General features: G+C 43.1%; 1 protein-coding gene across 6 annotated transcripts in view; it reads right to left on the reverse strand.

The window, feature by feature from the left end:
- The window catches only part of ehbp1 (EH domain binding protein 1), a 140,880-nt gene that overhangs the window by 69,863 nt on the left and 52,199 nt on the right, over nt 1–18,818 (reverse strand). For all 6 annotated transcript variants that reach the window (XM_056395015.1, XM_056395019.1, XM_056395018.1 and 3 more), the window contains 2 exons: nt 3,100–3,278; nt 2,207–2,255 (listed from right to left, as the gene is read on the reverse strand). In XM_056395015.1, coding sequence (XP_056250990.1) covers nt 2,207–2,255; nt 3,100–3,278 — 228 coding nt within the window. The remainder of the gene's footprint in view (nt 1–2,206; nt 2,256–3,099; nt 3,279–18,818) is intronic.

An 18,818-nucleotide genomic window follows, 5' to 3' on the forward strand; every position in this document is an offset into this window, starting at 1 on the left:
CTTCAATGTGCTACATGACACCCCAAGGTGCATTACTCTCTCCTTTTAGCCACAACCCACAGGCTTTCACAATCACAAATCACCTACAATACCAAGCGTCATTCACTTTACAGTTATGTGGCACTACAGGAAACATCAATCACATCTCTCACGAAGCACAAATCAGGTTATGTGCAGATATTATTGTCATTGCACGTGGAGATTAACCTAAGAACCAAAATAAAGTGGCACAAATTGTCTGTTTGACTCATGCAGCAAAAAAAAAAAAAAAAACATTCGTCAAACAAATATTTTTTTCCTTCGCAAATAAATCTCTAAGAATCAGCCACTTCACTGTTTGCACTGTTTATGAACCAATAATAGCTGAGCGCTTTACTTATCTAAGATCCTTGTCCTTCGACTGTCTGATGTTCTCTGATCTGATCAATAAAACAATCTGCATCAAACTAGATTCTGGTCGACTTCGCCAGCTTTACGATTTCAGTCTACGTTATTTTCAAGTGTCAGACCAGTAAATAGGACACATGAAGAGACGGAGGATGTGTTATAAACTAAATGTGCAGATGTTGCTCTATTCATGAAATGCTGAGAGGTGGTAGGGTCAAATGTTTGTATGAAATGTGTAGCAATGATTTATTTTTTTCTGGAAGGATTTCTTTTTAAAGATATAACGTGAAACTCGGTTTTGAGACTTTAAATTTAGAAACTTTTTAGGACACTTTCAGATTCTCTCTGTTGACAACTCTGCAAGGGGGGGGGGGGGGGGGGGATCTGGGCATGCACAGCCCAGCTTGTCCAGATGTAACGAGACCTAGACATACATTTACTAGCTAATACCTTGTTTGGCACATCGCCCGTGTTGCTTATGAACACACAGTATATACCCAGGTTCTTGCAGGCTGCATGTGCACTAGCAGGAGGTGTTAGGTGATGTCTACTCGTGTCTCCTCTAATCACTGCAAAGGAACAGCTGTGATTTCACTTTGTAGCACTCTGTGAAAAGTGCCATAGACATACATTTTACTTAGAAATGTTCATCTCACCGGGTGTAGATCTCAACAGAGAAGCTAGCTGTAGCACATTGGGTACAGTGCTGCAGCTATTCACCAGCTATCACCTTCTACGGCATATTCCCATATTACTTATATCTAACCAATTTCTTCAGGGCTACTTGAGCACCTGGAGGGGGGTGAGGGGCAGTTAGCAGATATGGGATTGGGTCTCTCCCTTTTCCTCCACTATGGTTATTGTCAACAGGGTAGCATTCATGCCTAACAGGGCCACCAGAGGTTATCGCTGAGCCAGAGTGTGTATGAGAAGAGGAAATCAAGCTGCAGGAACCCGACGCATATCGTTCTGTGTAGCCCTCGGGGCCAGAGAGGGGACAGGGCCTCTGTGTGTCTGTGTGTATACGAGTGTGTGAGTGTGTAGTAACAGAGTAGACGGGGAAAACAGCAGTGTGCATTTGTGTGTTTGGAAAAAGAGAATGAGCACACGAAGAGCCAGAGGGACAAAGGGAAAATGGTGATGTGTGCGAGGCTGCACCTCAAACTGTGAATGTGCAGTTATGATGACACAGGGCGAGGAGGAATATAGGTGTGTGTATGTTTTCCTTATGAAGAGAATGGGTGATTCAGTTTAGGTTTACAAGTGTGTGCAGATGAAGAGGAAGCCTGAAACAAAAGAGCAGTCATACTCAAGCCAACGTGGACAACAGTTAATACACACCAGTAAACACATGCACAACCCCCGTCCCCCTCTTGTCAACACAAGACAAGCATGTTCTTATTATACACTTACACACGCACACGCACGCGCGCACACGCACGCACACGCACGCGCGCACACACACACACACACACACAGACACACACACCACAAGCAGTTTAGTAAGCTCCCAGCAGGCTGCCGAGTTAAGATACCATCTCACCTCTGCCAGGTGACTCAGTCATACTTTGGACACACACATCACAGCAGGGGGGTGGGTCTTATGAAAACTGTCATTCTGACTGTAGTGCATGTGTGTGCTTTTGAGTACACGCATTTGCCTGCCTTCATCTATGTCCGTCTCTCCCCCTCAAACCACATAAACACACTGACACTCCATATCCAGGGATTAATGGCAGATCTCTAAATAAGGCCAAATGGAGATGTGGATGGGAGGGAGTTAAGTGGTGTGAAGGGCCCAGCAGTGGCTGCCTCTTACCTTTTTGTTGTTTTCTTTAATATCCTGAGGATTGAGCGACTTGTAGTCTCTGGAAGAACAGTGGGGAGGATCGGAGAGGAGGCAGGCAGAGAAAGAGAGAGAGAAAATGGGAGACAGAGAGACAGCGGAGAAAGAGGTGTGTTTAAATATGCGTCACATGTAATGGCATTAGAACTGTAACATGCAATTTCATAGCAGTGCAATCAACAGAACCAATAGAGTGGAAAATATGTAAAAATAACACACCAGAGTGCAAAGGCACACAAGCATAAACACACACACATACACACGTGTACACAGAGGAGAGTTTAGATAAATTATCATCATGTCTGCCCTCTTGACGGGGGCTGCAGGTCTTCCATATGCTGTACTTTTGAGTGTTTCATACACACATTTAATACTAAACATTAAAGGAATCTGTCTCACACACACACACTCCAAATTTTCACACAGAATTACAATCACACACACAAGAATGAGATTAGTGCTGGCAGCAAACATGCAACTCTGTATTCAAATATGAGTATGACAGATTGAGTCTGCGTGCACAAGTGTGTACACATCTGTCATCTTAATCAAACACACCGACAGGAATGATGGATACAAGGCCACGGCATGATGACAGGGTAACTGTGCAAATACGACACCAAGTTACCAGAAGAGTCTTTATCTAATTTGAATATACAAGACTTTCACCTGACCTTCTGGAGATCGAAAAATCCTGACTCTTTCATGATTTTGTTTTTTTCTAGAAGGGATGAACAGCCTGGTTTCCACCCAGATATGACTAGCTGTTCTCAATTCCAGCCCTTATGCTGTGAGAGAAACATTTCAGTGTGTGTGTGTGTGTGTGTGTGTGTGTGTGTGTGTGTGTGTGTGTGTGTGTTTCGTACATTATGTCAGGTCTGAAGTGGTGCAGCAGGGCACAGAAGGCCAGCCCATTCCTCCAGGAGGTGGTGAAGTTAGTGATCTTCACCCCGCGGTAGTTCTTGGTGACCTCGCGACACCAGGCCAGCAGAGACTGGCTGGCATTCGGCTTCCCTCCCAGAACCGGACTTGGGACGGGGCTGGGCTGCAGGGCAGAGAGGAGAAGGAGGAGGAAGAGGAAGAGGAAGAGGAAGAGGAGGAGGAGGGTTTAAAGGGACGTGATTGGACATGGAACACAGATAGGGAAGTATAGAGAGAGGGAAGGAGAAAGAGAAAGATTTGTTTTTATTTCATTTTCATCTTCCCAATTTTAAGTGTACTGATGCAACATGTTGATATCCAATCAATAAATCATTGCTTATAAATGATCCCTGCTGTCATTGCCCCCCCCCCCCCTTCCTCCAAGTCTGAGCTCATTTCACTATCTATTTCTAAAAAACTTAGCAAACCTCCACCCATCCATCCAATTAGCATGCCATACTGACACACAATGAGCCCACACATGCACGCACACGCACACATGCAGACACACGGATAATGAAGGGTCATTCACAAAGCAGCGTATGACCGTGGATAATGTAAACATCTTATTAATTAGCTCCGCCTTTGAAGTCTTATCTGGGTCGAAAGCTTTCACCATTAGGAGCCTCTCCTCTCCCAGACTCCAAATCCCACAAATCCTTGGTGGCACAGAGACACTGGTCTTCCTCTGATGGCCAGCAGAACCAATGCTATTCTGATTATTCAGCTGGCTATTCACTAATCTGGTTGTGGAGCGACAGATATGGATTAATTCTCTCAGATCATTTTAGGGGAGAAAAATGGCAGAAATGTCACTGAGATTTGATTGAATTCATTTGAGGCTGGAGATCAAAAAACGACTGTGAAACATGTCCAAAATCCAAGTGCATATTACTGTTGTATGCTAGACAATGACATTAACACATGACTAATAAGACAGATTCTCTTAATTGCATGACACCATGTGTTTCATTAAGCTTAATTTGACTTTTAAAGGCTTTTATACCCTTACACAAACTAAGATGAACTTTTAAACACTGATTAATGTGAATATTTAAGAGAATATACAGTGTAAATCTCACAAGACAAAATCTGAAGACCAGACTCCAGACTTCAGAATCTGGAGTTAATATTTCATGTCTACTCTTTTGATTGTGTAATTTCCTGTGCAATATTCCCTTAAATGACAGTTGTAATATGAAAAAATGGTGCCATGATGCTTCTCTCACAGCCAGCTGATGATATTTCTTCTCCACTGCACAAGATGGTTGCATAAGTAGGTGAAAGCCAAACCTTTACATAACCTTTAGAAAAGTGCAAAAGTGAATGAGAGAGATGTTAGTTTTACAACAACTGATATTGACCACCAAAGCGGGTTAACCCAGTTTTTAAGACACAGTGAAGGCCTGGAGAAAATAAAGCTCTGTGCGATGTGACTGCCTGAGTCTCAGCCCTGTAACAAGGCTTGTGGTGGCCAACCAACCCCCTCTGTTGGTGGCTTTGTGCTACTGCAAGAAGAAGAAGAAACAGAAGTGATGGGAGGCCAGACTTAGGACAAATTTGTCATTTGAATTTGGGGAAACAGAAATGCTGAGTGATGGTTTGCTGGCTTGAGTATGATTAAGTCTATGGCAGAACATATGACAACTGGCAGAAGGTTTTGCAGGGGCGTAGGAAATTTTAAAAAAGCCTTAACGTCTACTTTGTACACTTTTTGTTCTCTGTCTTTTAATCATTTTCAGCCTTTTAGATATTTGGATGTTCTTGCCGCTGATAGATTTCACGGCTCTAAAATATATTGGTTTGTAATGTCAACAGGCATAAACAAAAGAGTGGTGCTAGACCAGCATGAGCAAGTTAGCTGTAGTCTGTCAGCACCTGGATGTTTCATGCCTCTTGCTCATCTATTGTTGTGGTTTAACCTGTGACCGCGAGCCTGAAGCTTGCTGAGATGCCACAAGGGCCAAAACAGATGAAAGAGACTGGAGGCCATCTCTAATAGCAACTCCTAACCTTTGTACCAGTGTGTGTGTGTGTGTGTGTGTGTGTGTGTGTCATACAGGCCCCTATGGCAGTCTCAGTACAGGGAGACGGTAGCAGGAGCCTGAGGGGCGGACACTTGACATTTCCGGCTCATCTTTAAAAGAGGGCCTTAACCTTTCCCCACAGCTTCTCCAGACACGTTTTAGGCAGCCTCGACAATGCCTGCGTGCCGCTCGAACAAATGGAAAAAAAAAAAGAGAAAGATATAAAAAGTCAGAAAGTCAATAGCGATTGTAACTTGCTCGCAATTATTGTATGGGGATGTGGAGAGAGGTCAATGTGCAGTAAACAAGGAATTGTTCTTGGAGCTCATCCATATAATTTTGTCACTTTACATAAATATGTCCCGGACTAATCTGACATAATGTGGGTCCTCAGACTAAAGGACCTTCAAAAGAAATAATACATTTCTCTACATTTTCCTCACATGTCCAAATTTGAGGCCACTGAACGAAACTTGTTTCTCCAGTTGTTTTCTGCTTTTCCCACCATTTCTCTGTGTATGTGTCACTAAAAAAAAAAGTGTGTGTGTGGGTTTGCAGAGTTTCAGTGTGGAGTGGTCTTCCTCCAGGCCTTCCCTTTCTGCTTTTTCAAGTGACGGTTGAAAGTAGCTGTCTAATTTGAGCGCCCTAATTACCTGGGATTAGAGACCAGGTGCTATTAAAGCAATTAGACACACAGCACACTCCAGTGCCGCAGACCCTACACCCCAGCCGGCAGAAAACACACACACACACTCACACGCGGTAACACAGCTAGTGGGGAAAAAAACACATACATTAGCCAGTGGGAAACACAGACTTTAAGGCTCGCTCACTTATGCACACCAGCCCACCTCTCCACATACAGGTGTCTGAGCCAACAAATAAACATGCACCATAATTGCACTTTAATAAGGTGCAAAAAAAAAACCTCACACACACTAATGCTGAGGACAGAAGTTCAGCACAGTGTGTTGAGAAAATGTACTCAACTTAAGGTGCTTTAAACGCGTCTGTTAAACCGAGCAAATGCGTCATTTCAATAAATACGTGCATCAATGAGAGTAACCATTCTTTACTTTATTCCTGACTCGCAGTGACCCCACGTTCATCACAACCCACACTGATGTAATTTTCCCAATTGCCAGCCCAGACTGTTCCATTATGCACCGTCCTGATAAAGGTTCACAAATGCATCTACACTCTCGAGCTTTCATATCCATCAAATATTGAACAAATACCATATCTTCTTCTACAGGAACTGGCTGCATTTCCTTAAGACACAAACACGGGAGGAGTGAAATTTTCATGAGGAGCAGAAATGCACCCTGACTTATCAAACAGTTTGCTGTCTTGCCTAGAGGAAGGTGTGCACATGTATGTATTGCGTGTGTGTGTGTTGTCTTTTATCTGTCTGTGTGAATGTCACTGGGTGTGTGTGTGTGTGTGTGTGTGTGTGTGTGTGTGTGTGTGTAACACTGACACAGCCATGTAGCTAGCTCGGCTCGAGGGTAGGATTAGCGGAGAGCATTGCCTCGGCCCACAAACATTCCATATTAAAAAATGAAAAGGCAACCTTCATTACTATCAGTGGCACATAACCTCCCCACTTCCTCCTCCTCTGCTACTATTATACACAGCCCTAACAGCCTGGGCGAAAAATACAAGCCACTGACAAGAGATTCCATTATTCCTGATGCCTCAGTGTCAACAACATACATCCGACAGGGCAAAGAAAGAAAAAAATGGAAGAAGGGAAAAGGATGTGAGAGAGAAAGAAGGGGGGTTAAGCTCACTACAATGCCTGAATGACAAGATAGGAGGAAGGAACCTGGAAATGGGAGCATCCAGGTTCCTGTTGGTGCTGGCGTCAGGGGGAAGATTTCTGGTGTCAGCAGTGTAATTCTGGAAAAGGTAGGAATGTGATTCGAGATCTGGAATCATGGGTAAAGCGGATAAACCACGATATGGAAAATTATTAAATTGTCACAGGTCGATCTTAGGTCTTGAGCAAAAGAACAATTCTGTAGCCAGGTTGGGAATTGTTGCTGTCAGACTAAAATCTACTCTAGTGTCTAAGTTCGGAAGTCATTTAAAATACTTTTTAGAGACTCAGCAAACTGGCACTGAGTCACAATGGGTGCAGTATACTACCACCAACATTAGACAGGGCCTTGACAAGTTAAGGTACATTTATGTTAAGTTAAAAACATTCTACGGTGGTTTCACAGTTTCCAGCATACTTGGATTACAAATATAATACTAATACTAATATTTAATATTTCAATTATGTTGTGGACAAAAGTATAACATCGTTTTCAGATCAACGTCAGAAACTGAACAGCTCTCCTGGATACTTCAGGAATGAAGCACCTTGGCGTAGGACACTTCAGCAGTGTGGATAATTCCAGACTCAGGGGTAAAAAGTTTAAAGGTAGCCAACCACTGGGTCATCCTGTTGCCCCGGACGGAGATGGACAAACGTAAACAACGTCACATCGTTTTATACACAGTTTGACAACTGAAGAGTACGGAGGCCATTAAAACTGTCATTTCAGAGTCATAAAAAAGATACAAGTCAAAAGCTTTAAGTGGCAGCTTTGTCTCTCACGCCGGGGCATAACGCTTCAATGGGAACTTAACTGGCCTAAACCCAATGACATAAACCCACGACTCTGTGGAGAGAAAAGAGCTTCCATGTCTTTCCAATCTCACTTTCATGGCTTCAAAGCAGTGTCACAGAGTGTCAGATTTGAGGAGGTGTTGAATCTCATACTCTTTAAAACTTGTAATCCGCTCAAGGAGCCTACGGCTAAAAAAAAAAAAAAAGAAAAAAGGACACACACACACACACACACACACACACACACACACACACACACACACACACACACACACACACACACACACACACACACACACAGCCAAGCACACATAAACACACAGACTCACTTCAGATGACAACAGTGTCTACAGTGTAATTGCAAAGATACTGTATATGCATCAGTCAAACTCTAATGTACTGATACTGAACAGCAGGCGCACACATACTGAAGTGAAAGCATAAACTACAGGCACAAACTCCCAGACGAACTGTACGGATAGACATGATTGAGAAAAGGAAGACAAACACAGTAACACTCAGCTCCTATCCAAGATGTTCACACACACACACTTGAAAAACATTAATACCTGTTCACATTTAAGAGGATAAAGGGTAGTGCACTTAAGTGGCCTGTCCATCCTGCCACTGAAAAGCTCTCATCTGATTGGCTGAGCTCCAACTACCAACATGCTCAATTATTTAATTGTACCATCAATCAAAACAAGCAATTTGTTTAATCTGGGCTTTCTGTGTCCGACGTCTTCACATTAGAAAAAAAAGACAAGGAGAAGGAAGAAAAAAAAAAAGAGAAGGGGATGATCACCTCACGACATCTTACCCATGAAATTATGCTTCGGATTTCAAACGTTGGCTGCATGAGAGCGGAGGGGAGGGAGCAAAGTCCAATCAAAAGTTCAATTATGTAAATGGAGATGTGGAGTGGATGGAACAATAGGGAAAAGGGAGGGGTGGTGGTGGTGGTGGTGGTGGTGATGGTGGTGGTGGGGGACGACAAAAGGCTGGAACAGGAGAGGAGAGCGAATGTAGCGTGAAAAATAATACACATTAACATACAAAGGAAATATCACATTACTGTTGTAATCACAGTGAGGAGGGGCTCCTTCTAAAGAGAGCCGTGAGAGAAAGTGTGTGTGCATGTATGTGTGACTGTGCATGAAGACGCTGTTTAGTTAAGTCAGGCTTCGTTCTGTGTGTGTGTATGTGTGTGAGCAGGTGGAGAGAGAATAACAACATAACCCCGTACACATGAGAGCTTGCAGGGAGGTCGACTGAACCTGCTACTTTTGAGCAAGGCATTCAGCTGCTACGTCAACAAGCCAGACGACGTTTAACTTCCATGTTTTTTAACAAATCTTTACGCCATGACTTTGTGTAATATCACAAAGTAGGAAAATATGTAAATACATTCATCATGATAGCGATGATGATTTTTTTTTTTGGGGGGGGGGTTGCTAGCGATTCGCTCAGAAGCAGATATGCTTCCCATCTAGCAATGAAACCTGCAGGCCAAGACAGGGGGCCTTTCGGCAGTTGGCTACTGAGATGCAAAATGCAAAAATCGGGGGAAAAGCGGTTTCCTTTTCCAGGACCATTTTGCTTCCAAGGTCTATTCTGCTCCAAAGGCATAACCATGCAAAGCAGCAGAAAAAAAGCAGAACGGAAAAGGACAGACAAGGCTTGAAATTGAAATAAAAACGATTCACTGAAAAAAAAAAAAAAAAAACATCATGAAATAACACAGTTTGGAGGAGGCAGCAGACAAAGGAGTGACTGTGCCAGCTTGCAGTGTGCCCATCCGCCCGCTTGCTCATCTAACGTGTAACACAGGGGCATAATGCGGTGTAAGCGCTGGCTTTAGCTTGTCATGGAAACGGCAGTAGCATTACCCACACTCACGCCTCTGCAAATTAGCTTTGGCTGAGGGAAAAAAAAAACGCAGGGTGGGTAGGTTTGGGATTGAGGGTGTGTATCTGTGTGTGCGGTGAGGGTCGACGGTGTGGAAGCTGGGATTCGGTTGGGGGCAAAACAAAACAACACGACATCACTTTATGGTAAAAAAAAAAAAAAAAAAAAATGTCCAGGACTCTTCTTCCTGAATCCATCTCCATCTTTTTTTCCTCCTGTGTGTTAACACAGATCCAGCAGGAGATTACAAACTCCTTCTGGGCAAATCCTTCCTCATCATCCGTTCCTCACAACATGAGGACTCAACCGCCTTTTTCAAAAATTACACCGAAGAGTTCAAAGCCTGTTTTGTCCACTTGCCTCTTAGTTGCTGTGTCACACTCAACTGGAGTTTTCATGCATGTACTTGTTTGGATCCCACATCCAAAACAGCGACTGTCAGGTCGACTGCTGTGGTGTCGTCACGAGTAATACTTCAGACTTGCAACAACCTGCCACAGTAAATCTAATGCGACTTGAATGCAGCATATTTAAGTGATTGTCCTAACAGGCAGATCAATAAATCAGCTGATCTTTTTAAAACTTTCAGACGTCAATATCTGTCTCAGAAATCCATCATGTGTCGTCTTATATTTCCAAGAGCAGCCGCATTCTGAATTATCTGTAAGACATAACACTTGTAACAACACTGCCTGTGCTGGTCGTCACTACACTGACCAGAATGACGATGTTGTTAACTCATGCATCTGTTGCATGCTGCTGTGATGTTACACACTATTGACCTGGCAAATTGAGTTCTTTGAAATAACGAATATGCATCTTTTAAGATGTGCACAGATTTTAAAGTATCCAGAAAGAGAATCCAATGCCCACCCACCTCTCCGTTCTTCCTCCACCTCCTCATCTTCCTCAGATAAATAAATAAGCTTTGGGAGAAGGAAGCAAAGGAGGAAGAGAAAGGGGGTGGGGGGGGTGGGGGCTCTTATAAATCTATACGGTATTAATCTCCTTTAACTGCCATCTTCAACAAACAAATTAGTGGTGCGATGGATTCAGAGATCAGCTGTGCTGATAACACCACTATTTATCAATTAATCTAAGCCTGGGCAGGGAAAACTCATTAAGGAGGCCACTTTAGGAATTATGCTCCGCAGGTAAAGAGGCTGACTGTGTGTGTGGGTTCGAGGTGTGTGTGTGGGGTGGGCGGGTGCGGGGAGGATCTTGACACAGCAGTTGCTCAACCCCCCCCACCCCCACCCCCCACTACAGGCTGCCATTGTCCAGTGCCGTGTGGGCTCCAAAGTGATGAGAGGGGTGATAGCACAGCCAATTAAAATGAACATAATTACAAAGTCACCCCTTTGACTCCTGATCAGAATACACATGCATCAACACACACATCCTGAAGGAGGAAGGGTGTGGTGGGGGGGAAATCCAACACAGAAGCAGAGAGGAAGAAGGAGGAGTATGACAGCAGCATCTAGAAAGAGCGAGAGGAGGCATCGACAGAGAGGGTGAAGAGAAGGAGAACAACATGTGAATGAACATGTGAGGCATTAGTTTATGTTGTACGATTGACACTTTAAACTAGGCTCTAGCATTAAAACTTAACAAAGTGGGTTGGCCACTTTTAATCCATTGTGAGTGGCGCTGGAGTTCCTTTGGTCTCATGCACCAACAACTCAAGTTTGCAAACATCCGTTACTGTGCCACCGCTACAACATCTGTCTCAAGCCATTTCTCTATTTTGGCATGTAGTATTTGATTTGTTAACACGCTAACATTCACAGGCATTCAGTCATGAGATTATGAGGTATTTTGTTATATACTGAATGAAAGGACAAATGGAAATTTTGACTGCTGGTGAAAGATGAAAGACAACAGGATTAATTCCTCTTGAGTCTCTGTCAGTCAGTCCAATAGTCACCACTGTTACATGTGCACCAACAGAACCGCCAGTAACTAACTGGGGTCACAACTGCTGCAGTGAAACAAAGGAGCCAACCAAACAGAAGTAACTTAACCTCTGTATGTTTGTATGTTCTGACTGCATCATGATCAAGACGGGACCGCAGCATCAAATCTCGTCAGGAACAACTGAGCTCCTACGAGCGAGCTGAAATAAAAGGGAATGATGCCACTCAGTGATCTGCGAGTTAAACACTGAAAATGCCACTTAGTATTTCCTATGGCACATACGAGCACACACCTGCATACCATAACAGACCAAAAGAGGGGGGGGGGTGCTGGAGGGCTTTATAAAGAGGCAATTAAAGCCTTATCATTTCTTCACTCGCTATCCTTTCCTCAAACACAGACACAAGAGTGCGCGCACACACACACTCACGCTTAGACACACGCACACAATGTGAAAGACAAATCACTCAGACTAATTCATAAGGTACTTCTAAGGTCCTTTTTAAATTATGGAGAACGGTTGGTTTAATTCAATTAAATTGTAGCAGGGGCCACTTAAGGATGACGAGAGGAAGGTATGGCATGACTAAGTGAGCGCGGTTTTCAAGAATGTGCGGGGGGTCTTAGACCCTCTGGGGGTCCAAGGAGTTTTCAAGTGCACGGACTTCTATCTCCTCACCCGAAGCCCCCTTAAACCTCACCCCAAAACCCTGGATCCTTCTGGGTTTAAGCCCACACACACCTGGAGGACTGGGGCCGATTAAGACCAGATTAAGATAAAGTTACCCCTTCTCCGGCCGCTATGTCATTCAAACCCCTGGATAGAGGGACACACAAGACAAAAAGGTTTGGTTCATTCACATATACACACACACAGGCACGCACACACAAAGGACTTTCTGGTCATCCTCATAAGCCCTATTAGTCTGCTATAGAGCCTCTCATAGCAGACATCAATCATGGAGGGATTAGTCAATTCCCTCTCTAAATGAGTGGCAAGGGAAACTTCCCTTCAACTCTAAAGCAGGTCTCTCTCTTTCAGAGATTACACAGCGATTTGTTTTCATTTTGTTCCATCTTCATCGTTTTCTGTTTGACTTGCTTTTCATTTCTCTCTCTCTTGCTCTGCGTCTTCCTTCGTTCTCTCCTGCTTGCAGCTTGTGAGGTAATCCTTGGCAGATAAAACTAAGGAGGACTTACCAAAGGCAGATTACAAGCGGCGCTTTGCGGAAGGCCCTTTTACACCAGCCGGAGCGGGTATTGAGGAGAGTGAGCTCTTCGCAGTGCTTAACTTGTGAACTCGACATGCACCCAACAGAGGAAGAGGTGGAAAAATGATAGCCGCATTACAGTAACTGGATCAAAATATATCCCTCACAACACACACAAGATTGGGCATTAGTACACACAACACACACGCTTGTCCTTTCATGGCAACTGTGTATAAAATTGAATTTGGAGTAGCCACTGAATACATATTAAAACAACAATGTTTTATTTATTCACTTAAAATCACTAAACATATCAATGTCTGTGCTGATAGACTTCAGGCCCAACACCGTGTATTGAGTATTCAGAATTCTTATATTAGTGTAGTGAGCAGATCATCTCTTTGAGCAGACAATTTCTTCACTGGATCCCAGAGATACCAGAGTTACTTGACTAAAAGATTTATGGAAGTATCTTTTATCCACAAAACAGGGAAAACTAAAACTGACCTTTGCACAACCTAATCCAGAACATCACCTTAGCGAAACATTCCTTAAACTTTTTCCACTTCTGAGAAAGGACTCAAACAGGTAAGATTGTTCCGTAGTCAGAAATGCCTTATACCGGTTCTACCTAACTTGATGACAGCGATGCCCTGCAGCATGAAAACGACAACAGGAAGCCCAATGATCGGACCTAGACTGCGAGAGAAGAAACTGGGTCTCCGCTCTCCCACAAGATCCAATGACAGACCACTCAGAGACTGCAAATAAGAGTTGGGGAGGGGTCCACACTGGGAAAAGGCAGACATTGAGAGGTAGTGACTTAGTCGTACTCCTCTCAAGGATTATTCTCCTAATATTACACAGCTTATGGAAAGGCCAGTGTGGCCAAGGAGAGCCGCTGAGGCTTCAATGCCTTGGTCTCAGGAACGGACCACTCTCCTGCTAATATGGATTCCACATTCTGTCATTTAAGATAAACAACAGTCTTCTCATCCGTTACTTCAACTTAACTATGTACAGTAGCTATACAGCTCACACTGGAGTTATTGGAGGGGCTATTTAGACATCTGCACTCTCACTGCTCTAATTATCTCATCTCCACTGAACTACAGGGGGAAAAAGTAAATTTAATAACTTGTATTTGATTTATGTAATGATTTTATAGTCAGATATTTCCATAATAGGAAACTGTCACCCTCATATAAAGCCACACATAATGAGTGAAACAAATAAGTTCACACTCTTCTTTCTTTATAAACATCATCATAAACATAATAAGGCTCACACTAGTAAAGGTCAGTGTCTTGACAACAGTATTTGAAATACAAGAACATATAAGATTAATAAATTCTTCAATATTTAGTATTAGAAAGTTGCCAATGCCTATTGCCTATTTAACATCATCAACCTAAGCCTTACTTTCTTTAAGACCTACATCTGAAAGTCTTTGTGTAAAGGTATGTCAAACTTATCAGAGAAGATGGAATAACTTTGGACTGGATGTGATGATAACAAGATGAGAGACCTTGGAAAGGGGAAAGATCATAAGAGATGACTGTCCTTGTCTCTTGGGCTCCCCTCTGTCCTCCAAAAACATCCCTCAGTCATCACGGCAACCTCAGTAACACTTGACAGTGTGGATGTGGTCCTCTCCTGCCGCGTACCCCGGTGAAAGCTAATTAAGAAATATCGCAGCCTTCTGCGAACTCAATTAAATAATGTTAATTTATTCTAATTTCAATTTGGAGGTAGTCTGAACTGAAGGAGAGGCTGTGAAAACAAAGTCTGGGAGACGAAGGAGAGCTGTGGCCTCTGCCTCCCCCGGCACAGGAGCTCTCACAACCTGCAAAACTCTATTTAATTTCAACCCTTTGATTAACATAAGTAATCACACAAGCCCTTCAACTGAAGGGGGGAAAGAAAACATACCTCTGGTGTTGGTTTACTTTCTCACCTCTGGAAAGAATGAGTGTGTGTGCACGTGTGTGCGAATCAGAGAGAGAGATAGAGCGAAAAGTGGTAAAGACATAGAAGATTAAGGTTCAGACTGTAAGTTATACCTTTTTTATATCATAGTTTGTACAGGAAGTAGCACATGGAGTTAGGAGATATTGGCAAAGACTAGAGTAAAGCAATAGACACGGAGGTGCTTCCAAAAACCATAAAAAACCAACCAACCAATAATTTCAGGACGTACATAACCCACAAAGTACCACCAACTGAAAGTTGAAGAAGCCTTACTCTTTCTAAGAGTCTTTGTGTAGATATTAAGATAATATAGAACTTCTTTGCTCAAACTTTTGCCCACAGACATATGCCAGCTTCCAACTTTTCTTATATGAAAATAAGGCTAATAGTTCATGAACCGGAAACTTGATGAAAATCCAAAGATCAGAGCATCTAAGTGTAGAGCGGTCTGACTATGAAATAGAGATGGAGATGAAACAAAAAAGGAGGAGCAGGGGATCACTGAATTACTGGGAGGAGTGAAATCAGCCCCAGGGAAAAGAGATGGACTGAATCAGACCAGACAGAGCTCGCAGCCCGCCCAACGGGAACTCTCTCTGTTCATTTAAATTAATCCCACAGACGTTTCCATCCTTCCAGCTCCTTCACAGATGCTAAACTTAAACTTGACGCCTTTGAGGATCTATATTTCCCAGATGGGACAACGGACAAACACACTGCATGGGATACATCATGAGGTGTCTAACGAGAGACTCAAGTGCCACTTTCACCAACCTGGAGACAAACCTAAGATACTAACAAACATAACGGGAGGTAGCTAACAGACTATACGTATATTCAAAGATGAGAATGGTAAAGGTTTGTGGCATTCGTGAATGTTCAATGGTGGTAAAAGTTAAAGCTTATGATATAAAAATAAAACTGGGTCATAGTGAAGACATGTATTTCCCTAAACGACCACAATCACAGTGACCTGGATTAAGGTTTTGCCTCCTACAACTCCACAATATGATTTAATTGAATTGCACCCCTCTTGCTTCATTTACTCCTGGTGTCCGTACTAGTGTGGAGGTTTCCAGTCCCTAAAACACAAACTTTTGTAAACACAGCTGTCCTTGTTTTAGTTTGATAGCTCCGGGGATGCGGGGTCTCCTTCTCTGATTCGTCACGTGACCCTTTTCCAGAAGAAAACAAACAGAATGGTCACGTGATACGAGTTAAAAATTCTTATCTAGGAATCATGGATAAAGACACAAAATGCTTTTGGAAACTCTATAAATGCAGCAGGCTGCACATCTACATTTACCGTCTTGTCCTGTCAATAAATCGCTGGTGCTGAACGTGTGCTGCGCTGGCAAAAATCCAGAGCTCAGAGCTCTTGTTAGAGCTTAATGTAAATCCGATCCATATGTGTAATACCTGTACACAGAGTAAGTGGGCGCACACCATATGTCCATTATATGTCCTGATTTTCCACAAGCTGGCAGTGAAGTGGGCGTTTTTAATGCAATGAGGAGGAGGATAAAATTACATCCAAGACAAAGTTTAATGCTAAATCTGCATAATTCACACACGCCGAGGACAAGAATTTATAGTGAAGTTGAAATATGACACTCTTCATTTTTAGAATATAATAAATATGTACTTCCGTGGCTTAAATCACAATTTCCCTACGATCCATAATATAACCTTCCTCACATCCTTCCTCTCCACTGCTGTACCTTGCTCCTATCGCTCCTGCTTTGGGTGTCTTCTTTTTTCTTCTTCTTCTATCTTTTAAATGTCAGTCCATGATCACAGAAATATTATTTGTAGCACTGAAGCTCTGACCCTTACACTCTTAACTATTTGTAAGACGTTACTATGATGATCGAACTGCTGCACTTACTGTTACCTTTACACTGACACACATTTGTAAAATGTAAATAGGATAAGAGACATGCTAATCTCTTGTGGTTAGCACAGCTTTCATTTAACAAACTGCATGTGAGACATTTCATCCCCTTCAGGGCAGGTTGTACATACTTTCAATATATATCCATTTCTATTCACATTCTGAGATTAGACCTAGTTGTCTGTGTGTGTTTATCTTGGTCCTACACACTGTCTGCCCACATGAATAGTTAGTAGAAATAAATGGAGAATACACACCTTGAAAGCTTTTATATAAGAGAAGTAGAGGTTAGTTGAGTTGTAGGGGAAGGTTATAAATGCCCCAGCCCATATTCACTAAACTGAGCCTAAGGCACATAAGAAACTATAAGAACAGATACATAGCTGCATGTGAACACACGCATCTACACTCTGTACACGTTCATAGTGTGATGATGTGTTGGTTTCGTCTTGGCCTCTCATAGTGGGAATGTCTCCTCTTAATCCTCTCTGACTTCATACATTCAAAGGTCATCTCACAGCCTACACATGGCTGAGGCGTGCATGTGTGTGTGTGTCATAGTGCCTTGTGTGAATAAGAAAGAGAAACCTATTCACACTAGCAGTATATGTCAACAAACCCTGTAGGCCTATCCTTGTATACTGTGAACATCCTATCTCTCTTTCTACAATTCCCTGGCCATCTTCCTTCTCTTCCCCCCACTACTCCTCTTTCCTCTACCCTTCACTATCTTCCACCTATTCTCCTTCAGCGCACCCCCACCCCCCCAACACCCTCCAATCCTCACCCACAATTCATTCTTCGCATCCCTCCCTCCCTCCACCCCAAGCTCCAGAGGCAGGGGCATCTCTTGGCGAAGTGTGGCCCACCACAGGCCACTGGCTTTGGGTAATTAAAGTGGTTTAGGCCCCCTCACCCACGGTCACAGGCAACTGCAGCTGGGTGATAAAGGCACTGTGCCATAATTACATGGACGGCCAGCATCACCGCCCAGCTACACTAAAACAGTCAGCTAGCCAGCTGCATGAGGAGGAGGGACCTGTGTGTGTCTGTGTGTGTATAAGTAACTGTACAGAGTGTGTTTGCATGTGTGGGTGTGTGTGTGCACAGGGGGTCAACACCCCCTTCTGATCGCTCTGCTGTAGTTAAGCCCCCTGTGTTTAAGCCCCACATAGGCTCATTGAGCCCCTACACACACACACACACACACACACACACACACACACACATACATTTTCAACCCCCTCCCATCCCTACACCCCCAGCCAATCATTCCCCACCAGTGGTCTGACTCCTGCAGTGAGTGTGTGTGACCATCAGCCATTTAATTAGACCCAGCCATGATTTACCTAATTTAAATAAATAAATAAACATACGAAAACACCCCAATAAACAAATACCTATATTCAAATGAGGAGCTGGGGAGTTTCATGAGCATAAAGAATGGGGCAGAAGATGGGATTGTGCAGGCGGAAAAAAAGCTAATGTAAGGACCACTGGACGTGGACGCACAAGAGCAAACGCACACAACCACACACACACACACACACACACACACACACACACACACACACACACACACACAGCTTCAAGTCACTCATTTATAATAACACGTTGCAAAGAATGAGCCAAAATGAAGAATAGTAGAAAGACTATTGCCTAAAGCTGTGGAATTCTGGGATTTTAGCATTCAGTATATATTAAAGATGTACTGTCTGTGTTACTTTCTAATTAAAATCTCTTTACTTTTACTGTATTTGGCAAATTAACTGAAACTTTGGTCATTGCTATTAGGGACGCTGAGCCCCCCCTGGATCCCCACATAATCTAAATACTGTTAAGAAGACACATAATACTCTCACATCATTATTTCAGATGTGCCCATTCCATACATTTTACATTTAAGTCATCAAACTCTGACCATTATTCAAATATAACTCCACTATTTAGGGCTGGGGCGTTTTGGCACCAGCCAACATCTGTCCATAGCATCAAGTATAGATAACAGCCAGCTGCCAAAAACAGCATCAGATGGTGGCTCAAATTTCTACCTTTCTTTGATCAGACAGTTTCTAAAGTTCTTGTACAACCGACTGTGTTTTAACAGCATTTTACA

This window comes from Seriola aureovittata, chromosome 14 (genome assembly GCF_021018895.1).
Source record: "Seriola aureovittata isolate HTS-2021-v1 ecotype China chromosome 14, ASM2101889v1, whole genome shotgun sequence".
Lineage (NCBI taxonomy): Eukaryota > Metazoa > Chordata > Actinopteri > Carangiformes > Carangidae > Seriola > Seriola aureovittata.